Source organism: Solea senegalensis, linkage group LG9 (genome assembly GCF_019176455.1).
Source record: "Solea senegalensis isolate Sse05_10M linkage group LG9, IFAPA_SoseM_1, whole genome shotgun sequence".
Taxonomy (NCBI): domain Eukaryota; kingdom Metazoa; phylum Chordata; class Actinopteri; order Pleuronectiformes; family Soleidae; genus Solea; species Solea senegalensis.
The window spans coordinates 19,197,511-19,221,517 of NC_058029.1; the positions used below are offsets into that span (position 1 = coordinate 19,197,511).

At 42.5% G+C, this 24,007-nt stretch overlaps 2 protein-coding genes across 5 annotated transcripts; both read right to left on the minus strand.

The window, feature by feature from the left end:
• Positions 1-39: 39 nt before the first annotated feature.
• Positions 40-1,236, minus strand: LOC122774498 (lens epithelial protein). Its single transcript, XM_044033842.1, has 2 exons — positions 706-1,236; positions 40-233 (listed from the first exon to the last, which is right to left on the minus strand). Exon 1 carries the CDS (start codon positions 1,086-1,088, stop codon positions 894-896), a length of 195 nt encoding a protein of 64 aa, XP_043889777.1. The 5' UTR covers positions 1,089-1,236; the 3' UTR covers positions 40-233; positions 706-893.
• A 401-nt stretch (positions 1,237-1,637) lies between these two features.
• shc1 (SHC (Src homology 2 domain containing) transforming protein 1) lies at positions 1,638-23,374 on the minus strand. Of its 4 annotated transcripts, XM_044033837.1 has the most exons (14): positions 23,157-23,374; positions 18,414-18,458; positions 11,311-11,475; positions 11,017-11,087; positions 10,266-10,329; positions 9,125-9,244; positions 8,273-8,326; positions 7,863-7,914; positions 7,011-7,137; positions 6,780-6,927; positions 5,986-6,043; positions 5,519-5,635; positions 4,529-4,785; positions 1,638-4,379 (listed from the first exon to the last, which is right to left on the minus strand). In XM_044033837.1, the coding sequence occupies exons 2-14, from the start codon at positions 18,423-18,425 to the stop codon at positions 4,251-4,253; spliced, it is 1,374 nt and encodes a 457-aa protein (XP_043889772.1). In that variant the 5' UTR covers positions 18,426-18,458; positions 23,157-23,374; the 3' UTR covers positions 1,638-4,250. The 4 variants fall into 4 exon arrangements, with proteins under 4 accessions (XP_043889772.1, XP_043889773.1, XP_043889774.1 ...); XM_044033838.1 differs by lacking the exon at positions 18,414-18,458; XM_044033839.1 differs by lacking the exon at positions 18,414-18,458 and having other exon boundaries at positions 11,311-11,698; positions 23,157-23,259.
• Positions 23,375-24,007: the final 633 nt, after the last annotated feature.

Sequence of the window (24,007 nt, forward strand, 5' to 3'; positions counted from 1 at the left end):
TTATCAAAAATTAAAAGAAGAAAAATGCAGAGATAAAGGTACTTTTTCTATTGGTTAGTCGTTTTATTGATTGCCACACCAGTTTTCGCCTGGTACAGGAACATGAGGAGTGATGGTCGTCAAGAGGTCTGATCAGCAGCATTTAAATGAATGTGACTTCAGGAATGAACATTTGTAGCATCTGGAAACATACAAGTGTGTGTCCTGAAAATCCAAAAGGAACATCATATACCCTGAAAAAAAAGAAATAAAGTTAAATTTAATGATGTTGGAAACATTTTCTCCCAAACTAAGAAACTGAGATTGCTTACAAAGTAGGTCATTTTGTACATAAATAGATTTTAAAGGTCCAGTGTGTAATATTTAGGATTTTTTTTTCTAAGCCATGAGCTTGTTTGTACAAGTGTATAATTGCTTTCATATAAAAATCATTAGATTTTTCATAGCTAGAGAATCAGCCTTTTATAAGTACTTTAGGCAAGGGCCTTGCTCTATAGAGGCAGCCATCTTGTACTGCCATGTTTCAACAGAAGCCTGAATGGACAAACCAACAGAGGCTTCTGTTTGGCTTCTTTAAGCAGAAGCTTTTGACACAGAGAACAACTTGTTGGTGTGCAAAGGCCAAAGCAGAATGTTTGTCACCATCTGCAGTCACATCACATCATTACATGTAAGTAATCCCGACACACTGAACCGTTAATTTACCTTTTCTCTAAAATTGTAGGTTGTTCTCATATGAGATTAATTCTTGCCAAAGCCATGCTAGCAACGCTGATCAAATGCTCCATTCCGGATTAAATAAAAACTGGCTGAAATGACTCTATGAAAGCCAACGCAGGAAAACACAGGGAAAATCAATGTTTCACCACGTCATCTACTCTCTCGCAGTCTCGTCAGTCTAGGATCTCTTTGATGCACCAGCAGCAGAGGAGGAAATAAAGGCACTCCTTGACTGACTGGATGATACCGTAGGCAAAGTTTCCACCCAGGAAATTCTTGCCTCTTCCCAGACCTGTGACCATGTCCCGCAGCTGCTGCCCCAGAGAGGAAGAGGGCATGGCTTGGGGAAGAGGACGCTGTGGATGCATTGCTCCTTAAAGAATGTGTATGATCAAGCAGAGGCAACAGGGAGGGCAGTCGTCCTGGAAAAAAAAAATTTGGAGAGATCTGCCAAATGGTACTGGTCCAGACTTGTTCAACAGCTGAGGTCTGCTCTGTATTCCTGCCACAGTTGGCTCCCCTTCTTATAACCTTCTATATGCGCTGCAGGCTGCCTCCATTCAAATCCTGCTTTTTCTAGACTTTTCTCTTCTTTCAAACATTTGCTGATTGATTTAAGGCCTTGTTTACCTTCAATGTCATCTTCTTTTGTCTCTCTCTGAGCTCTAATAATCCCTGAATCAGCCCCATGCGGTTGTAGCCTCATCTGTTCACAAACAGGAGAGTTCCAGTAGCTCCAGGAGCACGGCCGCACTACATCCCACTCTTTGTTCACAACAGTTTGTGATGGGGGATCATACACAGTGTGTGCTGTGATCATTTTCCATCCGAGCCTTTTCTGGAGTTTAAAAATCCTTAGTTAATTAATTAAATAAATAAATAAGTACTCAAATCATATCAAAATCCAAACCCACAAAGAGAGATGAATGATATATGTATTTATGTATGCAATCTATATTTTCAGATACAGGTGTAAACAGACATTTTCCCTAAAAACAAAAAAAAGTAATAAAACAGAAATATATAAAGTTAAAATCATTATCTGTGCACACTATCTGAAATTAACCTTTGGCTTTCAAAAACAACAACAACAAAATTAGAAGTACAACAACGTCATCAACACTACACTATCACCATCACCAACAACAATATTTTGAAAGGACTTTTCATGCAACAAAGGCAACTGTGATGAACAATGTTAACATGGGACCAGGTCATGAATGATGCAGAGGGTCAGGAGGGTCACTCTCTCTCACACACACACACACACACACACACTGATGCCAGAACGTAAAGCTCAACAAACACCAGACTAGGAAGTGCATGTGTGTGTCTGTGCCTGCGACAGTGACCCAGGTGTCAGTCTGCTGCGTGTATGCTTGTTACATGTGAGCTCACTTGAGAGTCTGAGAACTAGTTTACAAGGTCTACGTTGAAAAGATCCCTTTGGCCACAATATCTTGTAGCTGCCTCAGTGCCTGCGTGGTGTGCGGCTCAGTGGAACAAGATTTCACATAAATCCAGTACTGAGCCGACCAATCAACAACCAATGTTATTTACAGATGGTCAGGAAATATCCCCACCCATGGTGACATCAAGTATCTGTGACTATAAGCTGAATGCAAGAATGTGCATCAGAGGAGATTGCCATCACTGGATCTGTTTGTGTGTGTTTACTGGAGTGTCATTTTTGCAGTCTTGGTTTAACTGAGAGGCTTGTGTGAGATTCTCCTGTAGTCGACTACATTTGAATTAAGTACATAAGGTGACTGCATTGAAGTGACATGACTGCATTGAAGAAACAAGGCACAATATAAAATATATCAAAAAAACAACATGATGAATTGCGGGAGGAGGACGCGAGGAGAAAGGTAGCATGTGAACTTCTCCCCTCCAGATCCTTTGTGAAAACAGTACACCGAGGAGTAGCATTTGGCTTAACACATACCATTATTAGCAAGGCTCCAAAAACATGTATGTCCTTGTGATCAGTTACCTACGATTTTTAAAAAGCATTCCCTCAAGTGATTAAAAAGTAAAGCATCAACATCACAATACACTGAAATTACCAAAACAGTTACTACGACATATTTTTGCATGATATTTTTTTTGCAGAGGGAAATTCATTGCTTACACGTGTCATAATTTCTAATTGGCCACCGTTGAAACTCTTCTTAGCTTTTAGGTTGATCCAGAGAACACTGTAAAGATTGAACCCATAGATTGTCATTGCAAACACATACTAAGATGTCAGTGAAAAGCCGCCGTTCTGGCCTATGCTTTTTTAAGTGTAGTAAATTACTGTGTTTGTACGTGACAGAAATGCACTGCAGATGATGTTTTCAGGCACCTATCACCTATATTCTTCTTCCATCCAGAAAAGCCCTATTTCATGTGCACTTCCTTCTATCTAATTAGCTCCCAACGCTGTAATTACACAAGACAAATAACCGTTAATAATGTAATCATAATGGCTTCCTCTGCTGTTAGTGACCATGTTCTTTGGCATGACAGGTGGTGCAGACCGTGTGTTGTGTAAAGGTGTATGTGCATACACGTTTACAGAGGGATTATGGCGATACAGCTCTTAAGATCCTTCTAAAGTCCAAATGTCCTATTAGCAATGAGTCCCGTGATAATAACCCAACAAAAGAAGATATACAACGGTCGTTGGCATAGCAGTCCCAGTTTTGCATACAAGCTTTCCTCATCACCAGGTGTCACTCCACTTTACAGTCTTTAAAAGGGGAGTGGTTGGGGGTGGGGAGGTCCTCCTGATTACGTTGGAAGCTGCGTTTTATGCATATTTATCAGCAGGTCGACGTCAATGTCAGGTTTCCTGCTGAAGAGCTCAAATGACACCTGAAGGGAGAGTGTTTATGTTCGAGCCTGGTTCAGTGTCTGCAACAAAGAACCATTGGCATCCAGTTTTCCCTAACATGCTCCAGCAACAGTTTGAGGGGCGAAAAAGACGACATGCTTGAAAGCACAGAACATCTCATTCCCCTCGTCACATTCACGATCCTTTCTTCGCTCTTTAGTTCCACTATTTCTTTGTACATAATTCCAAAGTTCTTTTTTTTTTTTCATTTTTCATAAATGAATGAGAGGAATTTTTCTCTTAAAAAATTGCATTTGTATTCTGCAACATTCTGATATTAGCAAAGGGCTCCTCCCTGATTCACAGTTATGAAATGCAGCAGTGTTTCTCCACGTTGGAGTGATGCGCGTGATCGTCCATGGGAGTGAGGAGGGACTGCAGATCACAGTTTAGCTTTCAGAAAAGACAGGAACATGTGGCAACAGCAGCAAGTGATTTTGCAGAGAAATTATTATTATTATCTTTTTTTTTTCTTTTCTTTTGGTTTTCTTTGACGTGTGTGCATCCATGTATTCTTGTGTTCATTTAAGAGTATTAAGTGCAGTGTTGCTGTGTGTACTGACATATGGATGTGTGTTTTATCCTGTCCTGATTTGTGGAAGGAGTGTGTGTGTATATTTGGTGGTGTATTTTATTGGTCTGTGCAACATCAGGCCCTGCGCTCAACTGGCTGTTGCAGACACACTTCGCTACCAGCTGAAACGATGGGGAGTCTGTTGTCCATGTGGTAACTGATCAAGTGACTCACACTTTCAAACCGGTGGTCTTTAGTACGGACCTAAATGACAAAACACACAAACACAAACATTTCAAGTCAACTTTACAGACACATGTTAGGAAAGCATTTCTTAAAAATACCCCTTGCCCATATACATTCCATTCTTCTTCCCTTTTCCCTCCTTTTCCTCCCCCCGCCCCCAGACTTACCACTCCCTCTGGGTCGACGAGTAGCAGGTGTTTGGGTAGACCCCCCTGCTGTCCTGTGAGGACATACTGTCCAGGCGTGGTCCCAGATTCCCGCACAAGGAAGTCACCATCTCGGGTCAGCAGCCTCTCTGCTTCTCTGCGACTTAGACTGCCATGAAACCAAGCCTCACACTGCAACTGCTGCACCAAGGGGGGCGCTGTTGTTCCTGAGCTTGGACCACCGTGCCCAGAAACGCCCAGGGCATCATCAAATGGCTCTTTGGAAGTATGGAAAAACAGTCACATGTTTAATATTGTATTTCTCAGATAGAAGCCCAATTTTTTATTTTCTATGACACAAATGTGTGGGCTGAACACACAAATACGTGTCCACGACAAGTTTAAGTGAAATGCTAAAAAAAACAACAACCAGATGATCACTTCTTGCTCCCACCCGCCCCTGCACTGCTGTCGTATACACACGAACCTCAGTGAAGTCTGATAGTTTTGCTTGACAGAACCAATTTTCCAAGGACCAAACAGAGACAGAATCATATCAACAATACTATCTCACAAAGATGTTACACACTGCAGCTTTACATCATCTTATAAATATAGACATACTGTACATGGCTGTGTGCCAAAATGGAGGCATAAAATGATTGAACCGTGTCCAAGTGAACCACACAGTGTCTGACAGATGTGTGCTGAACACTGATAGTGGACTGTGTCTTTCACATGAAAAGCTTTAACCGCTTACATAAAATGCCCCTGTAATGGACAAAGGCACTCTCTCTTATCTCAATGCATTCTGTAGGCAGCTCCACTCATCATATGGAATGTTAAGTAGACACAGTACTGCACTGCTCATGTGTTCAGTCAGTGACTGACCCTTATGCTTAATACATGATATTAAAAAAAAAAATCATATTTTATTTGCTTAAATGAATTGTGTCTTATATTGTGGTTTATATATAGAAAGTATAAAAAAATACAATATAAGAGCCTTACTCATGTCAAAAGCATCTCTGTGAACATTTCCATTTGATGCAGCTGGGGGGCGGGGTTTATCCACATTGACATATGAAGGGTCATCAAATAGTTCCCGCCCCCCTTCCTTGACACCCACTACAAAAAAACAGAAGAGGACGTCAGTAACATGGTCTGTGATCTATGATACATGATCAGCTGTGCACATTGAAAGGTATTTTAAACATTCAAGACAAAATAAGAGTCCAGATAATGTGTGACTGATTGCTCAGCTAGTGTTAATAGACCTCAAACACACATGGATACAAGTTTGACTTCAAGCCAAAATGAATAAGCAGCATTCTTTAATGAGGGAACATAACTTTTTTTATCTTGGAAATAAGTGAGGAAAAATGTGTTTGTAAAACAGTTGTTCCACACACAGCGAGTCACAGATGAATGACAGAGAGAGAGAGCGAGCTACAGCTACGTACAGAGACAGATCTCACCTGGTAGAGGAGGCAGAGGCTGCTTGTGAATGTCATTCTGTCCTGGCTGTCCATACGGCTGCAGAAACACACAAGCACACACACACACACTCCATTAAAATGCATTGCAAATGTATGAATATTTATGCATGTTTCCATCTACAACTGTTTAGGCAACAGGAAGTAAGAGTATATTAAATAGCCAAACCAAATAAAACTCAAATTGAGAGTCAATGGAATATATGCCTTTTTCCTACTTCATTTAAAACACCAGTTAATGGTCTCAATATCAATATCCCAATTTGGTCAATTATGTTAGAGGAAAATAGATGAGTAAGCACAGCTCTCACAGTAATCATAGGAATGTTGTGGTTTCCTCATCAGTCCACAGTCTTATTGGACATTTCCGAAATGACAAACCCGGAGTGACATTTCGCTCACCTGATTTCTAAATGGCATTCTTTATTCACTGAATTAACCTTATTTTATAGATATGTCAACTTCTCCACATCCCTCAACCCTATTTTTGTGTGTTTCCATTTAGGTTTTTTATGCATAGATTGAAAACACAGGCTGATGGAAACCCACCAAATGAGTTACAGTTAAACTCAAGTCTTTGGCCTACTAAAAGCACCATAAAAGGTCAATAATAAGGTGGGCTACAATATCCCAGGCTCAAACTGGGCATTCCTGAAACATGCACTGATAAATTCAAATTTATTTCATATGAACGGCAGTGCTGACTGTGTTTAAACATCACTGTATGTCACTGTATACGTTTGATCCTCCTCTTGTATTATGTGCACAAGTCTCACCAGCGTTGCCCCTGGACGGGTCCTCATGTCGATTAGTCCACCAGGGGGAGGCTGTTTACCAGGGAAATTATTATAATAAGGGACATCAGAAGATGGAGCAGCCTCATCGTCTTCTTCTTCCCATGCAGAGCCATCAAACGGTGCCATCCTGCGAGAAACGGAGAGAAAGAGAATATAAACATACACAACTCTTCCTTTCTGCACAAATGAGCAAGGAATATTGACAGTTACCTGTCATGAGGTGTGACCAGTTTGGGTGGGTTCTTTAGGTACTGTTTAAAGCGCAGTTCAAAGGCCTGGCCGATGGTGCTGATAACTTCCTGGGCTAGACCCTCTGAGCACTCCAGGATATGACACGCTGAAAGAAATGATATGAAATATATAAGATGTAAGGAATGAAGAAAGCTCCAGGCAAATATACTTACAACATACAAAACATACAGTCTGCTAGGCAAATAGAAAATTGTGTCCGCGTGTGTATTTTTAGACTAACAGTTGAGCACATTACTCAGTGTACCCATATCAGATTTCCCTCAAATTATATGACAAACATTAATATTTAAAGTGGTGCCAAATGTAAGTGATGATGTACATTAATCCCAAAGTGAGATTTTTTTTTAGTTGCTCTACAAACATCAGAGAGCTGAGTTTTCCCCACTCCATTCACTATTATTACTTGGAAACTCATCAAGTCACATGTTTATATATTTAGCACATAAGCATGAATACAGCAGACTTTGCCAAAAAACAACAACAAAAAATGTCCTTGTGATGCTTATTTTCTACTGAATGTGCCGTTTCTTCCTTTGCATTCTGGGCCTTTGGTGGACAATGTGTCACAGTCAAATAGAATAAGAAATTAATACAGCTAATTGATTTATTTAATAGGATTCTTTCATTTTGTACTTATTACTGAGAGAGAAATGTCAAATCCTGTTTTACCATGCAGCGAGAGTGAATATAGAGATTTGCTACTCATGCATCCGTGGATTAACGTCAAACAAATTACCCTAAAAATATATTTGGAAAAAAACATGTATCGGCTGATGATGCCTGAGGTGTCATTTTGACGTTTCTACTCACCTCTCTGATTTACTGGGTCTTTGGCCACATACGCTACATACTCAGCCGTGTCCTGAGGGAGACCGGGGAAGACAGTTAGGGGAAGATGGAAAAGGGAAAAAACAAATCGATATAAGGGAAAAAGCGAAAGATAGAAGAAGACAAAGAGGAAAGAGATAAAGCTGTAGCCTCTAAGTCATGATAACTAAATAAAAACACACTGAGCTGAAAGAGATAACAGGGCAAAGTGAGATCAGGCTTGGAAGAGAAGCCCTGCAAACCAGTGAGGCAGCAATGAGTGAGTGGAGTGGTATTCATAGGAATAGACAATGACAGGAGGACAGGAAGGAAGGAAGGAAGGAAGGACATGGAAGCTGAAGAAAGTCAGAAAATGTCCAGAGTGAAGTTTGAGCTGACTTTGGGTGACTCACTGGGTCTCCTCCAGAGGCGAAGGAGATGGACTGCATGTGATGATTGGCAATTATCTGTGGAGAGAAAGAGAGAAAGAGAGAGAGAGAGAGAAAGAGAGAAGAGAGAGAACGTGGGTGACATGAAGTATGACAGTAGTGAGATGAAAGCATGTAGATGGAGAGACAAATGTGGAATAATTACTGAGAAAACTGCTGCAGCGATAAAAACTAAGCAGGGACAATGGCTTAGGTGTTCCATCTTATTAACAGTGTGTATCCTCTGGATTCCTGAACACAACACGTGCTAATGCTCTCTGTGTGAAGTTGTATTCGTGAAGGGGCATACTGCATGCACGTTTCTTTGTGCTATGTGCTAATGTGCACACACTGCATTACATTTTCCAAAGGAAATGCACATCACTCAGTAGCTATTAGGTCATTAGAGGTCCAGACGGAGGCTCTCATTTTAACCAGTCGTAATTTAAGGATTTAAGATGATGGCTGAAAGGCATTTGTGCAAGTGGAAAAGCTGTAAATGTATCTGGGCATAACATACAATGCTATTTTGACTAAGTCACAATCACAAAACTAAATTCACTCAGATACATTTTCATTTAGACAAATATTTGCCTGATAAAATTCTCATTAAATAATGACATTGTTTAGGTTCACCTCTCTTGGCTAAAACATGTAAAAGCACCTCAGTAAAAATACACAGGCTATATTCACTCAGGATGTAATAACAGGATAACACGGCTCTAAAACGAACAATGAGTTGCAACTCTGACTCACACTTAACTCTCTGGATGTGAGGGACAAATCTAGTCTGAGAAACGCGCAGCACCAGGAGCAAGGGGTTCAATTGAGTCTAACCTGTTTGCAGTCGGAGGCCAGCAGATTGAGGCTGCTGGTTGAGATGGTGAGGCTGATTGTCATACCAGCGAACTGCAGGTTACTCTTCCCCAGGATGGATGTCAGACAGCGAGAAGATGGCTGCAAAGCAGAGGGTTGTGCGTAATGTGAATTACAATCAGAAAGCTACAGTTATATTAGTTGTTGATCTTGTTGTTTAGTTTTTTTTTTTTTCCAACAAGGCACGACAATCCAGAGTGCTGCCCGCCTGTGGATGTATGTGTGGAAATGCCTGGAAATGTGTGGGAGTGGGAGAACAGCTGCTGTTGTGAAAGTGATCCTGTCTTGAAGGCCAACTGTGACCAACAGGGAGCAGACAGGACAGTCCACGTACTGTCGGCTGTGCCAAGAGCATCACACAGACCACGGCAACATTATTGTGCCAGAGTGTTTATCCCCGTTCTCCTTCTGCTCTCAGGCCGTTCCATCCACATCTGCTCCAGAATACTTGGAGAGCAGTGTGAGACCAGCAGCAGCAAGACGGGACGCACATGGCTCAGCCACGTTAACTTCAGTCCAGCCAAAATCAGAGGGACTAGACGAGTTTATTCTCATTTACATTCTGTAACAGCGCTTCGTCTGGTGTGCGCTGCTGCGCTGCCAGACATTCTTTGGTCAAACCCTGCAATAGCAGCTGGCCACTGGGTTTAGCCACCTGTTTTATGAACGGTTTGGGTGGATGTTTATAGTTTTACAGGAACACTGTGCACAGACACACAGTCTTTTACGACAGACTGCTGGCTGTGTCTGCCAGTCTGGCTGACACTGGCTCCACAGGAGAAACAACTCCACCTCTCCAGCCTCCCTTGTGAAAAGAGGGAGGAAAAGAGAGACCAGAGAGTGATTGGTAATTACCTGCGAGTAGCCCACTAACCACAAATGAGTACAATAAGCCTAAATCAAGATCTGTTTTTGAATGCGTGTGAGGGAGAGCGAGAGACGTGTGAGTGTGAGAGACTGACTGAATAGCCAGCTGACCACAGAGTGGACAATCAAGCTAAATCTAGCTCTTATCCAGAAAAGCCTTCCCACTGCCACCCACTTAAGCTGTATAAATAAATAATGCCCTGTAAGGGTGTGTGCTAGTGTGCATTGTTTGAACCTTTCTCCTGCGCTGGGCTCCTTTGGCTCCGGGTACTGCCTCACACACCACAGATATTGCCTCCCTGAAACACAAAAAAAAAAACAAGCAAGAATTACAATAACGTTCCATTAATCCTCACACCTGGGCTTACTGGTCTGTGGACTGAATGAAGACCTGGCGGTGGGTGAATGAATTTATCGTCTCTGGAAACAATACTCGTCTACGCCACGGAGGCAAACATCGCTACAGAAACCAGAGGCAAACCACCAGGATTCCAGAACATTCTAATTTAGGGTCTGAGAGAACTGCAAGCGTGCAGACATGCGTGGACGCACAGACACACATAATATATGAAGATGGAGTTAGACACACAGAGAGAAACAAGCAAGTGTGAGTGGGAGAGAAAGCTAGCACAGCAGTCAAAGACAAATAGGAGGTGTGTGTGTACTATATCATTACTTTTTTTATATTTTCTGGCAAAAATAGTGAACTTGTCAGGACCATTAGTCCTCATGGAGACAAAAATCTGGTCCTAAAGAGGCAGAACGTAATTTGTGAGATTTGAATTGTGGTTTGGTTAAGGTTAGGCATTAACTGGTTATCTTTAAGTTTAGGGAATATGGCTTTGGTTAAGCCGTTCAAATGTATGGAAGTCAATGTGAGTCCTTAAAGGATAGCTGCATGACCCTGTGTGTGTGTGTGTGTGTGTGTGTGTGTGTGCACTGCTGTCAGTGTAACAACAACACCTGAAAAGAGTATGTTGTCTCACCTGGTGACCTGAGTTCTGGTGTTGAAGTCCAGTGCTCGCATTGACTGCAGCACTTCCACACATCCCATGTACTGCCCAGAAAACAGCAAAGCAACAACACATTAGCATCAGTCACTTCCTGCATCAAGGTCCCATTTATAATTACAATTCATTACAGATGCTGCACAACATGAGGAACATGACAACAGAGGAGGAAAGTGGTGGAAACCATTTCTAAAAATGAGAAATAAGGGAGAGTACATATGTAAAGTTTGTGGTGTAATTACACATTACAGTTATGTACCAGTCACTTACCCGTACAGTGTAGGAAACACCAGTGGTGCTGACCACACTGTCAGAGTGCAGCCAGCCGCGGGTGGGCTTGTTGACAAAGGAGCCATGGCGCGTCCACTCATCTCCTCCCAGCTGCCCTCCTTCTACCCGTGCCCTCCTGGACGCCCCTCCCAGCCGGTTCATGTCCTGCAGAGGAGGTCGGGGAGGAGGAGAAGGAGCAGTTAAAGGGGGAACAGGGTGATGATGAGGAGAGGAAGAGCTAGAGCTGCTCCTGTCATCCCCAGAGGACTCAACAGGCGCCTGAAGCTGCTGTGGCCTGCTCGAGGCCTTGAGTCCTGGGAGAAGAGTGGCAGAGACACCCAGGCGGAGGGATCCCATCCTGGGAAAGAAGGAGCAGAGGGTGGTGGGGCTGTTCTCAGCCGGGCGAGGAGAAGAGGGGGGCAAGATGGGAGTGAGAGATGAAGAGGAGAGAGAAGGAGGTAAACCAGGGGAGGGAGTGAGTGGGGTAGTAGGGCTGGAAGGAGGGAACGATGACGGATTGGAGTTCGTTTCATCGGTTGAGCTCAGCGATTCACTCCGGAAGTGTGTGTATTTGGTTTTTGGGACAAGCTCCATAATGAATTTGCAGCGTCAGTTTTTATATGCACAAATCCAAGCTCTAGTGGCTCATTTAAATGTCTCCTCGTCTCAGAACTCAAACTTTCTCCCTGAAAGGACATACAGCCATCTGTCTGTCTTGGTCAGTGTAAGAGCTGCATACATCTGTCTGGTTGTCTGTCTTCTGGTCATTATCATGCAGCCAAAACCAAACTCCTTTAAATACAGCGTTATCCACAATGGGAGCAAAATGAGAAAAAGCGCAGAGGAGAAGCGACGTGTCCCGGTCAATGGTCAAATGCGGATGAAAAAAGTTTGTTGTTAGTGCACCAGCGCAGATCATGTTGCAATCAGGTCACTTTAAATCTGCTTCAGCATTCATTGTGTTCCTGGGACTGATGGTGATATGGTCTTAGCTCTCCACAAAGTGTTCATCTTGGTGGGTTTTTCTTTCCTTAGTGTAAAACAATATCTGTGAGTATCTTGTCTAAACTTGACAGACTCTCGGTTAGAGTCAAGTTATCCAGCTGTCAGCAGCACCATGGAGAATCAGCTCAAGTGATTTATCTCAACACCCCGCGTGTGTTGCTGCACTCTTGTCATACACCTTTACATGCATGTAAGGCTGTAAAAATCTACCCTGCCCACAGTGTCTCTTAGATTATCTGTGTATGTGTGCGTTGCCGTGCACACACGTGTGTAGCAGCTCTATCCTGCTTGACACAAGCCTATAAAAATCCTATTAGCAGCCAATGAGGGGATCGCAAGGGGGTTGTGTGCAACGACACGGCAACAACACACACGTATACACACACACACACACACACACACACACACACACACACACACAATACACTTAAAATACTACAGCAAGCACCTGCAGAGCTGAATGAAGCCCAGGGCTGAGGAGAGAGGAGGCTTACTGATGTATGGCTAGTCTCCAATGCCTGGTTGCAACATGCCTTTCTTAACATCTGCTTTTCAAGTGTATCATATCCTTATATTCTTTTATCGAGCGCCACTTTTTTTACTCTCGCTCTCTCTTCCTCCAAATAATGTCATGTCCATGCTGAATGGCTCCCGCTCTATCCCTCCCTGCGTCTCCCTCCTCGTCTCTCTTTTTCCAGATTACCTCTGGTTCAGCCCCCTTCCCTTTCTCTGCACTCTTTCCTCCCTTCTCTCGATCTCCTCTTTTCTCCTGGAAGTCCTCTCTCTTCCTCCACACAATGTACTCTGCCAACCTCTGTCTCTCCAACGCCTCTGCCCTCTCCCGCGCCACCACTTCCTCTCTCCTCTTCCAAATGATCTCTCCCTCCCCCTGACCCCCTCCCTCGTCTGCTCTTCCGTTCTCCAGGCTGCCTTGTTTAACAGTCCCTCTTTCTAATATATTAATGGTGACCCCTGTTTGTCCTGCCACTGTAACTTTAGAATTACAGATTATAGAGGCTAAAGACTAGGCATGGTCGACCATTTAAACACAAGTAGAAATCAGAGAAAAAAGTTTAAGACTGGGCTGGAAAAGAAGGGCCCGTCCCTGACTGTAGTTCTAGATATGGCTAAAACAAGTGAGGCCTCCTTGGTTGAAGTGTATTCCCAAAAAGTGGACACTTTGGCAAGGACGGTTTTTTGTTTTTCCTCCAGAGAGAGCACCATTGAATAGTGGTAGTTTGAGTCTGAGATGTCTGGTACAGTGACACACACTGCAGTAGCACAGTAGTGATGCAACGCTGGGGAAATGTAGGTCATTGACTGATGACAACCGACGGTGGGCTCGTCATGATGGCAATGAGACCTGACTGGTCTCGTCTAAACTCCAGAGTTCCCTGAATGGTGCTGGAGGACGATCAGAGATGAATGTGAATCAACTCACCCAGTTGGCAATGCTTAAATAAAACCGCACTCTGTTGATATTCTAGCATCTCTAGGCACAACAGCTCTTACCCAGTTAATTTCTGCCTAAATCATATAACATGCAGAGATTCAAATCAGATACCTGAGAAAAGCGTTGACACAACCCAGTGTGCTTCAATCAAGCCAAGGGTTTTACACTGGAATCATTGCCTTTCTTATCTGCTATTACAACACGCCCAATACTACATAGCATATCATATTCTGCATAGTCCAACCCAGAAGGCAAACAACAGTCTGTTTGCATTTAACAGTCTCTTGCAAGCAAAAGACCCGCAGAGGAAACAGTCTGCAGCAGTTTGACCTCAGCAAAAGGCAAGGCTAGCTCGCCTTACATCTCAGTGCTGTTGAGGCACTAGTCATATTTACAATCTGTTGACCTTCGCTCTCTCCGAGGAGAGCAAGGTTCGCACGCACCTTGTCTTAACCTTAACACTAAGTTGTAAATTTGGCACCGATGTTTCAGAGATACCAAGTGAAAACATACATTTGTCCACAGACTACTTTATAACGCAGCTTTGTTTAAAGTACAGTGCACCAGCTTGTAGTGGGTGCTGGATGCATGGCAAGGGAACAGTCGCCTACACCAGTCTAGCACCACAGATGAGATGTCTAACAAATCTTGCTAGACATCCATCTGGTCTTGGCTAAAAAGCACCATGGAGCATCCAGTCACAAGCACGAACTGCCAGACGGGCTGGGATGATCTCCAGAAAGCTGTAAAGAAGTATGGCTGGAGAAGTCGGAAAAAATAAAACAGTATTTGGACAATCAAAAATCATGCAGAACAAACCAAACAGTCTGTAAAAACCTTAATAAAACCACCAATGAGTCTTAGAAAGGCAAAGGATCGAACACAATAGACTTGTTAACAATAGAGAGCTAATTCCAGGTGTGTTCTCATACACAGGGTTGCTGAAATGCTCTATGAGCAGATTTAACCCTCGCCTTGCCTGAGTATGTTTCAGTGCACACACAAAACACAGTGTAGGTCAGGTGACTGCAGATGAGATGACCCACTACATGAGGACAAATCCTGAGTCACCTTCACAAGACAGTAACAAGACTGTCACAGACACAGCACACCTAATGGTCTTAAAACCAAGCAGCTGCACAGAGTGATATGTACAGATGCACCAAATACATTAATCAAAATTTTACAGCCACTCCTGATACTCGTACATCAGCTCGTCTGGTGAAGCCGTTGCCTTAGTTGCCACCGATAAAGGTGAGATCAGGACAATCGGGGCTGAGAGCAATTGCACGAGACTTACACACAGAATGGGGAGGGGGGTGACAGGTGACCTGAAACAACCCTGATTCTCGGAGACTGCTGAGCTGCGCATAGACACAGACACAGACACAGATGTCTAACAAAGAAAAAACCCAGTCTAAGACAGAAAATCTCAAACTAATCAGGTCTACTGTCTCTTCTCAAGTAAATATACACAATTACCTAATGGAACAGCACCAATCTTTAAAGATAAGATGAGAAAAAGAACTTTACATGTTGTTCTGTCTGCAACTGCTGCGACCCGTTGCTATGGCAACAGACATTAAAAGAAATGCCTGCGGAGGATAGTCCCGGCAACAGCAGAAATCTTTAGACAAAGAGATAACTGCTTTATCAAATCACACGGCAGCAATTAGTTGCTGCATCAAAGAGCCTTTTTTCCCACTGAACAAAAGGAAAAACTACAGACTCTTAGAAAAATCAATAGGTTTCAGGGAATTATCAAAGTTTGAGCGCCGTCGCGCCAGCCATAAAATCCAATCAATGTTGACATCCCATGTCGGCTGCATGCACTGACTCCAGTTAGAGAATGCAAATCTGCTTGTCTGATGTTATTCAAAGGTTAATAATCACTTCCCTAATAAAAGTATGAACAACAACAACTATTAACTATTAACAATGAACTTTTAAAAAGACAACACAAATGTATAGAAAACTTGCATAAAAACAACCTGAATATTCAGTGCAGCAACTGACAAAGATAACAATTGTACAAGATCCTCCAGAGAAGATGTCACAAAGAGTCTATATTTACACAAGAGAAGAAAAGAAAACTCAAGTATCGACTTAGTTCCGTATGAAGTAAGTCTAACAAATTTCCCTAAAAGTTTTTTTTCCTTATTTTATGAATGGCAAAACAGAAGTAGTTCCCCTTTTTTTGGTTTAAAGAGTATTTAGCTGATAATCCATGGTGACTGATCTAAAGCTGAGCTCAATATTCACATGAGAAGCACATTAATGTTTAAACAGCCACAGAGTGTCCAGTCATTCGTCCTTCCTCCCTCTTTCTGGCTACCCATCCATCCACTCCCTGAAAAACGTGCTTCTCTTCTGAAATGCTCTTCCGCTCGATTAATTCACAAAGTCACTGCTGGCAGCTCCTCTTCATCTATCCTCTCCTCCGTTTGACTTCCTCTTCTTCTCTTCCCTCCTCTGTTATTTCTTCTCTTTCTCTCTCTCTCTTTCTCTCTCTCTATCTCTCTCTCTTTCAGCAGATGGTGAAATGGCAGTGTTGCCAGGATGGACAATGGCACTCCTTCATTGTGCTCCTCTTCTCCCCTCTCTGTCTCTCATTCCCACTTTCCTTCCACCTCTGTCTGTTGGAGGGACAAGCACGCCGTCTCTCCTCCCCTCCTCCCAGTCTGGGTGGGTGATGCTGCCTCCCATTCTCTCCCTCTCTCTCTCTCACACACACACACACACACATCCACACAACTCTCTCAGCTGCTGCCTCTGCCCTCCCCACCTCTTTCTCTCCCATCCTACCTCCTTCCTGTTTCCTCCCCTTCCCCCCACCTCCTCTCTGCAGCCTCAGTCATTTAGCAGTGTACATGTACATATGCACAGCAAGATGATGTGCTCCAGCACATTAATGCACACACCAGGGGGAGATGAAGATGAGGATGAGTGAAGGGACGGTGTAGATGGAAAGACATGTGTGCATGCCAGTGTACAGGGAAGAAGAGTTGTCCATGTTGGCCATTCAAGGCTCCTCCCTAATTCATGTTTGGTAACCTGAGAGACAGCGTGAAAGGGGGAGAGAGGAAAAAGAGAGCTGGAGGATGGAGACAGACACGGGAAACGGATTCACCCTCCCCCTGTGTGCTGTACAGAGTGTAACATGAGGTCACTCTATTTAATCTCAGTGATAAGAGGGAAAAAAAATACAAAAACACTGACATTCACACAATAAATAAAGCTATATTACTGTAAGACTAAGAGCAGGCAGACACCAAAACATCTGAGTGACTGTGCAGAAGCAGACAGTGAAGGTCCCAGAGATAGGTCAAGTGTATCTGATGAGAAAGCAGCAGAGCGAAAAGCAGAGGAAACCACCCATAGAGCCTCACAGGAACCCAGCAGAGTGCATATAGCAAGGAGTCCTCAAATGACTCCCCAAACATGAGACTACCTGCAGTACTACATCTGACCACTACACCGCCAAGGAGCACACTCAGGGATGAGAGAGAACTGGAGTGTCATTCAAGGTAAAACTCGGTCTCTGATCACTACACACAGTGATGTGACTGGTTAGGACAGCGCCCTCCACCCATTTAACCTGCACCATGCCTGTAACCAGTGAAACACATGACACACAGCGGCTTAGAGTTGACACAGAGATGTTTATTTGATGTAATAACTGCCTATTTGTTCCATTATGCACTAAAACCCGACAGTCTAATACCACAGCCTTCCGTGAAAGATATTATGTTCTGCCTGTGAACGTGATGCCAGAACATTTCCACAAACAGAACTTATTACAGAACTGTTGTATTAGACAGTCTTCAGTTTTAGTTTGAGATGGTTTGCACTAATAAACCAGTCACTCGTTCAGTCCACAATAAATTTAAACACATGGGGCTGCTTAAATTAACTCTATTGTTTTCTAGGGCTCCACAATTAATCGCAAAATGATCAAAATGTGCCATACGACCAAGTGCAATATCCAAACTGAAAGATGTCATTTTTGTTTTCAGGAAAATGACAGATTAGCTGTAAAATGATAAGTCATACCAACTATGTTTCAGATTGTAATTTTAGTCAAAATAATTGCAACACAATTTTATTTTTTTCCATACTGTGCTGCGCTAATGCTAAAGGTGCATATAATATCAAAATTAAGTTTATCGAAGGATAACTGAATCACAATAATGCATGCGAGATACAAATGTAGGCCACATTTAAAAAATAAATTACGTTTTGTGAATATTACGCCCATAAATTTCACTTCAAAGTCTCTCCACAACACTGTCATTAATAAACGTCATCATTTCTTTCAAAGTGCAGCTTGTGGTTTAGCTTGCAACATAGACGTCATTTCTAACCGCGTTGTGTGAGAAGCCACCAACGGCTAGGTGGATGAAAGGATGTATGTTTTCATCCTCACAGCTATTCTAGAGCATTTCTCTAATTATGCAGCCCCAAATCCTTATTTCAATTATATGATCTAATAAAGTTGTCATCAATGAAAATGCTTATTTATATGCTGTATGCTATGACATTTAAATGCTATTATAGCATTTGAACTGAAAGAAAGCTAACCCCTTTGCCACTGTGTCATGGAGTGTTTTTGGATTGGCTGGTTGTTATCATTTGAATGTCTTACCATATATTCCATTGGCCAACACAGGCTGCCTGTGAGTCTGTATCCCTAAAAACACCAAAGTGCACATCAACACACAATAATCACACATACGACACACACAGCTCAGGGAGCCAATCACAGCTGACTCCCAGCATGCTTTTCTCCCAGGATCAGCTGTGGAGGGGTCACAGGACCTCCTTGATATATAAATGGCCCAGTTCAACAAGCACTGGGACAAAACATGGATGTAAAACAGAGTGAAAGTGAGAGAAAGAGAGAACAAGAGTGATAGGAGGAAGACAATAATCCAGTGTGCATGTTGAAACACACTCTGTGGAATGAAAGGAATTAACGGATAGGGCCGCATGTGTAGGACGTCTGTGTCTTGGCTTGCCCAGTGCGAGATGGCTAGTGTGAGTTTTGCGAGTATGTGGTGGATAGGATAACTCTCTGTAGAAGTTCCAGAGAGTCAGTATTTATTAGATGGCAGAGTCTGATGTGGCCTAAGATAAAGCTCTGGATCTAATGCACATGCTGCAGGGCTACATGTGCTGTCTGCTCTTATACTCCGTCTGTGTGTGTGTGTGTGTGTGTGTGTGTGGGTATAATCTAATTTGACTTATTTCCTTCTATCCATTAAATTAACTAGAATAATAATACTAAGCATACTGTAGAGTAGAGTATTCTGACCTTTTCCTCACTGGACTACCACTCACCTGAGATGCTACCGTCCGATTTAAGATAGAGATGGAGCAGTGGAGCAGAGCTGCTATCCATTAAATAACAAGTGTAGTAGTAGTGCAAAATATTGAAAATCACAATGTCAACATGCACAATATATCACAAAAACAGCTTGAACTCCTGTAAATGTAATGAGTTCCTTGTGCTGGTTTTGTCTGGACAAGAACTTAGAATAAATGCAGAGATTTATTCCCATCATCAGATTGTAACACTTTTATACTTCAACTACTTGTTGGACTGTTTAGACAACTGTAATGAGGGATTTAAATGATTATATTTACATTTATTTAACATTTGATTTGTTTTATTAAATAATATCCACATGCAGAGAGTAAGGGATGTTTTTGTTTGAAGGAGCAGAGACTGTTTTAAGGGGGCAGTAAGAAGTTCAATTTATCTAAATAAATTGTTGGAATATAAATAATGCATGTCTTTTTCTTTTTTTTCTCCACTGTCTGCATTGGCGGCCCACGTTCTGGGTGAACCTAACCAAAGCAGGAAGTCACATACTTAAAGCCGCAGTGCGTAACTTTTGGTGATTTGTAGAAACGATGTAATGTTATTACTGTATTTTTATTATTATTATTATTATTATTATTATTGTTATTATTATTGCTGTGTCCATCATCTGACAGTAGGCTCTGTACAGCAACACTATCAGACATGACTAAGGGTGCGTTAGTTTGTATACAGCAGCAGTGCCGGGGGCGGGTGGAAGCAGGAAGCACTTATCCCGTCAAACTGCTGGACAACCGTGTTTTTGGGCAGTAGGCTTTTCTTAGGCGCTTCTTTTTTCCAACATACTCCAACCTGTTGGCAGCCATCTTGGCATACAGCAGCAGCACAACAGCATAATGCTGATGTTGCCTTCATCAGTCTCGACACAAAAATGAATCCCTTCCTGTGTGCAGCATGTGACTGTTGCTGGGAGAGAGAGGGTCGTGTGGAGCCGGCCGGCTTAATCAACACCGTGTGAACTAATGTCACAATGGTTTGAAAGTAAAGGACAGTTTGTATTTTAAAGCTGTGCACTACAGTCTTATTCGTCGCATGTTTTCATACATCCTTTTTCATTTAAGGAGACGTGCAAACCCACATGCAGACAGCAGAAGGGCAATCAAATTTAAAAAAAATAATAATAATTGAGGTAGGAGTGGACATTAGATTAGCCAGGCATTCAGCAGGAGGCCTTTCTGCTGGTTTCATAGCTCACCACGCATACAGAAAACATGTGAGCTGGCTATTTTGGGTCATGCCTGCCCCCCCCCCTCCCCCCAAGCAGCCCCTCTAACCACACTCCCACATCTCTTTCTCCTTCCATCATTCCCTTCCTGCTGCCACCCACTGCCACTCTCCACATACAACTTCCCCTTGCTGTAACGGTTTATACGTCATAGATAGTGTTACTTCACTTCCTTACTTTTTGAGCAATGAATGTTCTGACTACTACTGACCTAGATGTGAGTGTAACTGCTGAATATGAGTTATGTTGGTTTTCTTTTTTTTCCCCGGCTGTGTTCACATATTATCTGATCAAATCTTTCCTGCCCTGAATCTTTGTGTTGTAGAAGTTTGTCTTTTTGCTCGTGGGTTGGTGTTTGTGTATGGCAATCAATGATTTTCTATTCTCTGCAAACAGTACGTTTAACAATCGGATGGGCAGGAATTCAGTCTCCTTTTGATGGATTATCATTACACTGACCTTTATGGCAGACAGACAGGATCAAATCTCACATCCATTTTATATAAAATCATGGGACAGTGGAGGTGTAGGAGCACTGATCTGCAGTAAGAGGTGACTTATGCAATCTCAGTTTACTGCATGAAGAGAGATCGACCAAACGAGACGTGACACAGCAGATTTATATGGATATACTGTGTCAAAGTAACAAGGCCAAATCCAAATACATTCAAATACTGAAGCTGTAACATTGTGACTTATGTTCTGTGGATTCATTTTAAATTGAACGTAGGCTAACCTCACTTTTCATTCTGACACCCCACATGACTTTAACTGTGGTTTACACGAACTTTTAAGCAGAGAGCATGTTGCACTTGAAAAAAGCAGCACTGGAGGAAACAGTGCAGAGAGGCCTTCCTATTGTCTAGAGGTAGAGACGGACAACCACATGCTAAGACCTCAAAAACAAACTCCTACGGTTTCTTTCCAGAAAACAAACACAGACACACGCACACTAGACAAAAACACAACCCCACCACAGCAAATGAACAGACACACACACATACATGGCACGTAAAGATGCAGACGAGCAAATGTTTGTATTTCATGACGGTCTGTCAACATTCTCAATGTGCCTACAGCTGCTTCAAATTCAAAATTCAATCTCATCAGTGGGTGAGGGTACACACCTGTCAAAGTAAAGCAGTAACAATCAAGTGTCACTCCATTCTGTCAATCAGAACCACAGCTTTCATTTGTGATCGATATCACTTGAGCAGAAATGGACAGATCCAATTTTAATCATGTGGATGTTGGATTGTGACAGAGAAGCTCTGCTTTAGCTGACAGATTGTGTCACGGGCTGTCCTTCCAATTGTGTTGTTTGTGTCTGTGTGCACGTGTGTGTGTTTGTGCGCGTGTCCCGTTTGTCTAGCTCCTGATGTGTCCGAAATCCACTATTTTTTCGGATCAGCTGCTGACCGGCGCTTCTCTCTATTGCATTGGCAGAGATAACTTTTCATCACAGTCTATCATGTCAGGAGCTGCTAGTCTGGTCGGTGTGTCTGACCCTGATAAGAAGAACTGAGTGCACTGCTTTCAGTCACCTCAATCATCCCACATACCCTTGAGCCTGTTTCCATAATGTTGTGGCTGTGCTTCAATGAATTGAAAGCCTTATTGTCATTGTACTGAAATACAAAGAGATTGCAATGCAAAACTCCGACGCTTAAGTGCTTAAACACAGTACACAGTTCACGGTCAACTTTCACTCTCGCACTGACACCATCTCAACAGATCTAAGGTGTGTTTTGCTGATCAGTCTCCACGGATACAGAATATAATAGTGTGGCTTGAAGATTATTGGGTGATTGTGCACAGATTTATGCGTGTGTGTGATGATAGACTAAAGATTCTCTAGTAGATCATTTAATATAACCTAAAGAGATTCACCTTGAACCTGACAAGAACAGTGCCTAACACTAACCCTGTTCTTTATGTCCTATTCAAAAGGTGATGTTCATTTTATATAAATTATTTTCCAATTTAGGGAAAACTACACAATACAGCACAGTACATATGACTGTACGCCAGTGTGATTAACAGCTGGTATTGTCCAGTAGGTGCCTCGTTGCAGGTGACACCTCTGAACTTCAGTTTGGAAAAACACCAACAAGTCGCAAAAGTACAAAATACAAATATATTTTGGCTGGTCCTCCACCTTTAAAGGGCTGTTTATGGGTTAATAACTGGGTTTACATTAGGGTTAGGTTAACCACACTTGTTTTTTATTATTTACAATCACCTGATTGTACAACACATTGTTGTTTTCATTAACCCAGAATGAGCTTTTTATATTACATGGACCACGATGTTAAACCAGCTAAGCATCATCTGAGTTTTGATGCTAAATGAAAGCTGCAAATGTTGTCCAATACACTTAGATGGCATGAGAGATATTTAACTTCCCCAATAAATGTTGATAATTCGCACTGTACCTTTGAGGGGTTAGACATTTAGATGTGATGGCTAGTGTTAGGGCAGTATGTCAATGTGGACTCCTCACTAAGATAGGTTTGTGCGTGTGTGTGTGTGTGAGAGAGATCATGAGCAACCTTTTTACAGCAAACCAACAGGACAGGCATCACGACACTAGCCTAAAACACAAACATACGACAACACACGGGCAAAAAAAAAGCACCACAAAGATACTCATTTAACTGTTTCCTCAAACTTTTTCACTTGGTACAGTAATTGTGGTACACTGACGCACAGCACGCACACAAACCATGCCCCCCCGTCCACCTAGAAAAGTGTGGTCAACTTCCTAACGCGCAACTTACCAGCTCTCTTCCTCTCTTTCCCCCGACTTTGTACCTCCTGTCCACGGAGCCGTCACCGCACAAAACTTCAGCTCACTTTCATCTAACAGGAACAAAGGGGGCCGATGGTTTTTGTCCGCTTCTCACTTTAGAGTAACTTCATATGATTTGAGTCTAAACTTCTTCTTCTTCTTCTTCTTTACTCTCCCTTTCCTTCCCTTCCTCCTCCTCCCCTGCCTCCCCCCTCCACGGTCACGACAGAAGCCACTTCCGCGAACAAATGGCAACGTCATCTGGCCGTGTGTGTGTGTGTGTGTGTGTGTGTGTGTGCGCGCGCGCGCGCGTGTGTGGTTTGGCCCTGTTTTGCACCTGGCCCATTCAGTGCAGATTGCGCAAAAGTAGATATTCCAAAATCGCTAAACCAAAAGCACATACGTGTGTGTTGAAGGCATCGCTATACTATTGTTCTTTTAACCCAGTATAATACACCACCTTCATTATTCCAATTTCTACTATTTTTTAGACATTTTCTACTTATTTTTGATACTTCTAAAATACTTTTTTTCTTCTTTTAATAATGTAATTTCTTCAGAATTATTTTTCATTATCTTTTGAAACAATATATTTTGATAATAATTTCGACTTTCTATTGACTTATTTCAATTCTATCCCTGTTAGTTGTGTCTGTGTGAAATATACTTGATTAAAAAGGGGGGAGCTTTTCTTCCCTTACATTTTCATCAAGAGAGTAATGGTTCACATTGGTCTCGGTTTCACGATTGCATCTATTTTCAGACCAGAAGGACTTTTGTAGTCATGACAAAACGCGCCACACTCAGGTCAGAGGAGTAAGTGTCTTAAATATGGGAGGC